Source organism: Haematobia irritans, chromosome 3 (assembly GCF_050003625.1).
Source record: "Haematobia irritans isolate KBUSLIRL chromosome 3, ASM5000362v1, whole genome shotgun sequence".
NCBI lineage: Eukaryota > Metazoa > Arthropoda > Insecta > Diptera > Muscidae > Haematobia > Haematobia irritans.
In genome coordinates this window covers 62,192,819-62,198,961 of record NC_134399.1, presented here as the reverse complement: position 1 = coordinate 62,198,961, position 6,143 = coordinate 62,192,819, and the positions used below count along the sequence as shown (strand labels likewise).

General features: G+C 37.4%; 1 protein-coding gene across 1 annotated transcript; it reads left to right on the top strand.

The window, feature by feature from the left end:
* The first annotated feature begins 3,831 nt into the window (after nucleotides 1-3,831).
* SmB (small ribonucleoprotein particle protein SmB) lies at nucleotides 3,832-4,681 on the top strand. The gene has a single exon (XM_075302844.1). It carries the CDS (start codon nucleotides 3,959-3,961, stop codon nucleotides 4,556-4,558), a length of 600 nt encoding a protein of 199 aa, XP_075158959.1. The 5' UTR covers nucleotides 3,832-3,958; the 3' UTR covers nucleotides 4,559-4,681.
* Nucleotides 4,682-6,143: the final 1,462 nt, after the last annotated feature.

Here is a 6,143-nt window from a genome sequence, read left to right as displayed (position 1 = left end):
GTGTTCCACCCTAGTGCATTAGACGACTTAAATTTTGAGTCTATAGATTTTGTAGAAGTCTATCAAATTCTGTCCAAATCGAGTGATATTTAAATGTATGTATTTGGGACAAACCTTTATATATAGCCCCCAACACATTTGACGGATATGATATGGTATCGAAAATTTAGATCTACAAAGTGGTGCAGGGTATAATATAGTCGGCCCCGCCCGACTTTAGACTTTCCTTACTTGTTTTTTTTTTTTTAATTTTATGCTTTTTTCATTGTGGAACGTACAATCATATTCATTCTCAAAGGTGGGATTCAGAATATTAAGTCCTATTTTACCTTTTGTATAAGCAGTATTTCATACCCAGAATATCTGGGATTATGGCATATAAAAACACGTTAAAAATCGTTATAGTACATTCTGTAATCCGAATAAGCGTCTGTAATCAATAAATCTTATTAGCGAGGTGGATGCGTATATATATATAGCCTACCTATAGCCCGACCTCTCGATCTTTTTAATACGATTTGGTCAAAATGTGAAATCAGATATTGATTAGACCTTCAAGACGAAGTGAAGATTTCGCACATATGTATCAAATCCCAATATAAACCGATCGCTCTCAAAGTTAATGCATTTAGAAGCCCCTGTAGCCCTGTGTACCCATAGATTTACATCGGACGATTTTTGATAGAACAGATAAAGTAGTTTCTTTACAAACCTATTACCTAGTTATAATTGAGCGGGTAAATATTGAATTTAATTCAATCCATCAAGGATCGTCGAGTTCAATGCAGTTCTTACTTTTTGAATAATAAAGATATTAATTACATATTTAAATCACCACAAACATAAAAAATAAAAAGAATCTCACCTCTCTTTGGCTGACATAATGAACTGCATACTTTTACTATAAAAAGTTCATATATTTCAAATGAAAAGTTAAGAATATATATAATCACAACACAGAGAACACATATTGCATAAATATTTACCAATTTTTATAAACAATTTACTTTTTTATGAAAGCCTTTCAGGCAAATGGCACAATGGTGCATGTACTGTTTCCGGTGGCGCCTTTTATGAGTTGTAAAGGCTTGACTGTGTCGGAGTGAAACTCCACATACTTCGCAGCAGTAAGGCTTAGCCCCTGTGTGACATCTTCGATGAATTTCCAAATCTGCAAGTCTGGAAAACTTCTTGTCATACTCTTTACATGCAAATTTTAGATCATCTATATGTCTTCGGGCATGAGCCATATATGCAACTGTGCATCCTTACTACATAGCGAACATTTCAGAGGTATTGAGCCATAATGTTCCGCACAATGAACTTTGAAATTAATCCGATTTAGGAAAGCTCATCGACATTGGTAACATTTGAATGGACCCACATGATCCATTAGGAACTTCATGTATTTGTATAGAGCAGATCTTTCTAAGCTGGTGGGCATACCGGTCAGACTCTTGCGTTTTTCTTTTGTAAAGAACGCATGGATACAATGTGTATATTTCTTCAGAGTGTTCACACTGACTTGCATCCCCATTTCCGTATCCAAAAGATTTCGCATTTGTTCAAGGGCTTCTTGGCGTTTATTTGTGTAAAACATTCTCGATTAGATCGGTAACATTCAGCCGTACGTTTTTGTTTCTCCCTGTAGTCATGTCGAAGTCTGGCAATGACTGCTCCCACTAGATGACTAGTCATTGACACATTTAATTTTGATTCCATTTCATTAGCAATTCTTTGCAAACATCTTGGCCGTTCCTTTGCTCGAACTTGCGATGAGTTATTGTTGTTCCACAGGAAAGGTTGCATTTTATACGCTGTTATCATTGTTCGGACATACAATTCGTTATTCATGAAATCTCGTACAAATTGCGATGTTTTATTGTCTGCAGTTTCAATGCTCTAGAGAAAATATAAAGAACTTAGCTAAATATATGGGAATGGCAGATTTATGTGTTTACGTACTTCTTCATCAAACTCTGGATATTCGAGTAAAGATTCTTCTGCTTTATCACCGTCTTCGGATGATACTTCAGCTTTATCGCCAGCTTTGGGAGACTCTGTGCTTTTATCGAATCTGTTCTCCAATATCAAAGAATGATTGATCCTTTTTTCACAGAGTAAAGAGAGTGTATTTTAAAGCAAAAATGTAAAGTAGAAAATTGGTCGGAAAAGTCAATTTTTAGATGTCGACCCCTGAAAATTGTTGGATACCTCATCCAATATAAGCGATAATGGAAAGATCACCGACCTTAACTCCGAAAATAGACCTTTCCGACATCTCATTCAATTCTATTCTACTCGAGCATTTACTACTTACCAACTCCTCCACCACTTCCGATTCTGACAGATACCCGTATTTTATTGCTAAAGTTTCATCATCTTGTGGGTCAAGTATTTCAATTTCGTGTTGCCCTTCGCCCATATCAACCTCCTCAAAAATTTCTTCAATCAGACAGGACTGTGGTGGCTTTTTGCCCTCATCATCCTGCTCATGGTCATTGGATGAATGAGTTCGGTGCTCGTTTTTCGAATGAATGAGTCGTAATTCACGCTCATGGCTGCGGCGTGAGTTTGCGTGACCGTGATTAACAAACCAAAATGTCGTGCGTTAGTCACGAAAATATTATCTTCGTGAGTGTGCGTAGGTAAAGATTTACGCTCACGAAAATAATCCCGCTCACCAACATTAAATTCATTTACAATTTAGTGACACCTGGGATGTTAAGAGTGTAATAACGCTCTCGATGTTAATAATGCTAATGTTTTCAGACACGTCGCTAAGGTAAATTACTCAAAAATTGTTCGTAAGTCACGACATTTTTCGTGAGTCACGATAGTTTTCGTGAGTCACGACATGTTCGTGCGTGAGTACACATTTTATTTTCGTGAGTGTGCGTGAGTCCTACCAAACAATATCGTGCGTGAGTGTGTGTGAGTAAGATTTTTCCGTCATGAGTGTGCGTGAGCGTGCACACTCACGTGCACACCTCTAATTTGGTGGTCTATGTGATTCGACTGATTTTCGTATGTTGTTTCGCTCCCACCCCGCACATAATAACCCCCTCCCTTAGACGATCATACGACCTCATAAAATCGATAACTGATGGTTTCTTAATAAGCAGAGAGTACTATAGGTGGCGCTGCAGTTTGTATGATTTCGTTGCCAATGCAAAGCATATTAGGGATGCCGTTGGTTGACACATTTCTCATCAAGTCGTATTATGAAATGTAGCCTCTACCTATTACCAGAACAATGCCAGCCATTTGGAATGTCAACAAAATTGAAACAGGGTTCAAAAAATTTCAACGATGGTTCAAAGATTTATCCATTTTAGCTTCAAAATATGTAATCATATTAGATATTATTATTGGGAACGCTTAACTGTTTGCAAATAGACGCATAGTAGACATTCTAACAACCTTTTAAATCAGTAACTTAATTTAGTAAAATAAACTTTTTCGATTGTTGCTATGGATCATTTCTTATCATGTTATAATAAAATTAGCCAAAAAAGCTATTTTTTCTGTTATTTTCGATTTCACGGGCTAAACTCGAACTGAATACTCACCTGAAGAGTCTATTGTTTTGTATAAAATCTTGGATGTCCAATCTTTAAAACATTGATTGCGTACCATTTTGCTTTATGATGTTATGATAGGACCTTTTTCAATGACAAAATAGAGACAATCACTAAACAAGACGTAACTATTCACTTTTTAACATTTTTCTTTGCATATGTATTGGCAACACTGTACTTTATTTTTGATTGGTTACTGACTACTTTTCAGAGTTTTATAATCGCCGGCAAATATAGTTATCGTTTATCGATATCCGATGTCAAAGCAAATGTGGACGCGTTAAGATTAGGACATAAAGTATTTTTCTGTGGAATATTTTGTATATTTTGAATATCTACGCCATCAAGAGTCAAGTTCTGCTTATTAAAACGTCAAAATGACGATTGGCAAAAATAATAAAATGATCCAGCACCTTAATTATAGGGTGCGGGTTGTTTTGCAAGATTCGCGTACATTTATTGGCACATTTAAGGCTTTCGATAAACACATGAATCTTATTCTTGGAGATTGTGAAGAGTTCAGGAAAATACGTTCCAAAAATACAAAAGTTCCCGAGCGGGAAGAAAAAAGAATACTTGGATTTGTTTTGCTGCGAGGCGAGAATATAGTATCGCTGACTGTCGAAGGGCCTCCACCACCAGAAGAAGGATTGCCCCGTGTTCCTATTCCCGGCTCTTTGTCTGGACCTGGTATGGGTCGGGCCACCGGCAGAGGAGTTCCAGTTAATATGTCATCTGTTCCCGCTGGACTTCAAGGGCCTGTACGTGGTATTGGCGGTCCTGGACAACAACATATGGCGCCGATGGGACGCGGTGTACCCAGAGCGCCCATTATTGGAGGGCCTCCACCAAACATAATACCTGGAGGAATCCCACCAATGTCAGCTTCTATTGCGCGTGGAGCCCCGCCACCAATGAGAGGCCCACCACCTGGTTTACTGCGTGGTGCTCCTCCACCAGGTCGCGGAGGATATTAAAGCGTTATATATCATCCCTTGAGTTGTGTATTAAGTATCTAGTTTTCACAAAAATCCATAAAAGAAAAATTTTTAACTCAGTCAAATATATGATAATTTAATAAAATTCGATGTAAAAAAATATATTCTGGACATTTTGCATTATACCTAATTTGTGGATAGATGAAGTGGTTAGGTTGTTTTTGATTTCAGTGTGTGTGAGGACGATGTTTAATGATCTAATGTGAATGGGTTATCATTTTGATAACTGCTTTTATGCCTTAAAGCTTTGAAACGTTTGTCTATAAAAGTCAAAATTTCTCAACGGTTTGACTGCAACTTCCAATGATGGAGACTGTTCTGATTTCTTGAAGGATAGACTAGAAGATGGGCTGAAGCGATCCAGTTTAGTATCACTACCAGAAAATTCTATTTGTAACGTTTCATAATATGGATTTTTTTAAATTTTATTTTAAGACGATATAGATATGTGTGTAGGCTCATAGGCGTAGGAACGCGTCTGGGGAGGGGGCTTAGACCCCAACAGAAAAATGTTAGCCCCCAGAATTTAAAACTTTTTACGATTTTCCATTATTATATATAATATTAAACAAGTAAATACAACCGCACAAAGTTTCGCTAAAGACTTATGCATAATCGAATTACTTGGGTTGTAGCAGCTGTCGAAGGCAATATATATTTCTTAACATTGTCTTCTAAATTGTTAGTTTCTTTAATGTAAGGGAGCCACCGTGGTGCAATGGTTAGGATGCCCGCCTTGCATACACAAGGTCGTGGGTTCGATTCCTGCTTCGACCGAACACCAAAAAGTTTTTCAGCGGTGGATTATCCCACCTCAGTAATGCTGGTGACATTTCTGAGGGTTTCAAAGCTTCTCTAAGTGGTTTCACTGCAATGTGGAACGCCGTTCGGACTCGGCTATAAAAAGGAGGTCCCTTGTCATTGAGCTTCCCTTGTCATTGAGCTTAACATGGAATCGGGCAGCACTCAGTGATAAGAGAGAAGTTCACCAATGTGGTATCACAATGGACTGAATAGTCTAAGTGAGCCTGATACATCGGGCAGCCACCTAACCTAACCTTTAATGTAGACGAATGTTTGAAGTCTGATATTTATGAAATAAAAATGGGTAGAACTTATGACATAAGTTCATAAATTTATGTTTAGTTTGTTACCTGAATTTCCTTTATTATTTTGTTTAGTTTGATTTTTTGTCGGTTTAATTTAAAAAATTTCCGTCAGTTAAGTTCCTAACTGGCCTATAGAATATAAAAGCAAGATGACAGCTTCGTCCATAATACGGTTTAAAATTTGGTTAGTTAACGGAACACTAACGGAGCTTTATGAAATTTAACATCCCAACAAAATAAGCGTCGCCAAAAAAGTGATGAAAATGTTCTTTTTGGATCCGGAAGTGGTGCAAAATTGACTCAGAAGCGATGAATTTAACATGGGCTTGTCATAGGACGGAAGTCCTCCATTTCAACAGCCGTTGCACTGAATTTGCATCACTTCTTAAGGTGAGATCCGATTTCAGTGCTTTGAATGTGAATTCAAAAATTTTGTGATATTTTCCCAAACGCTT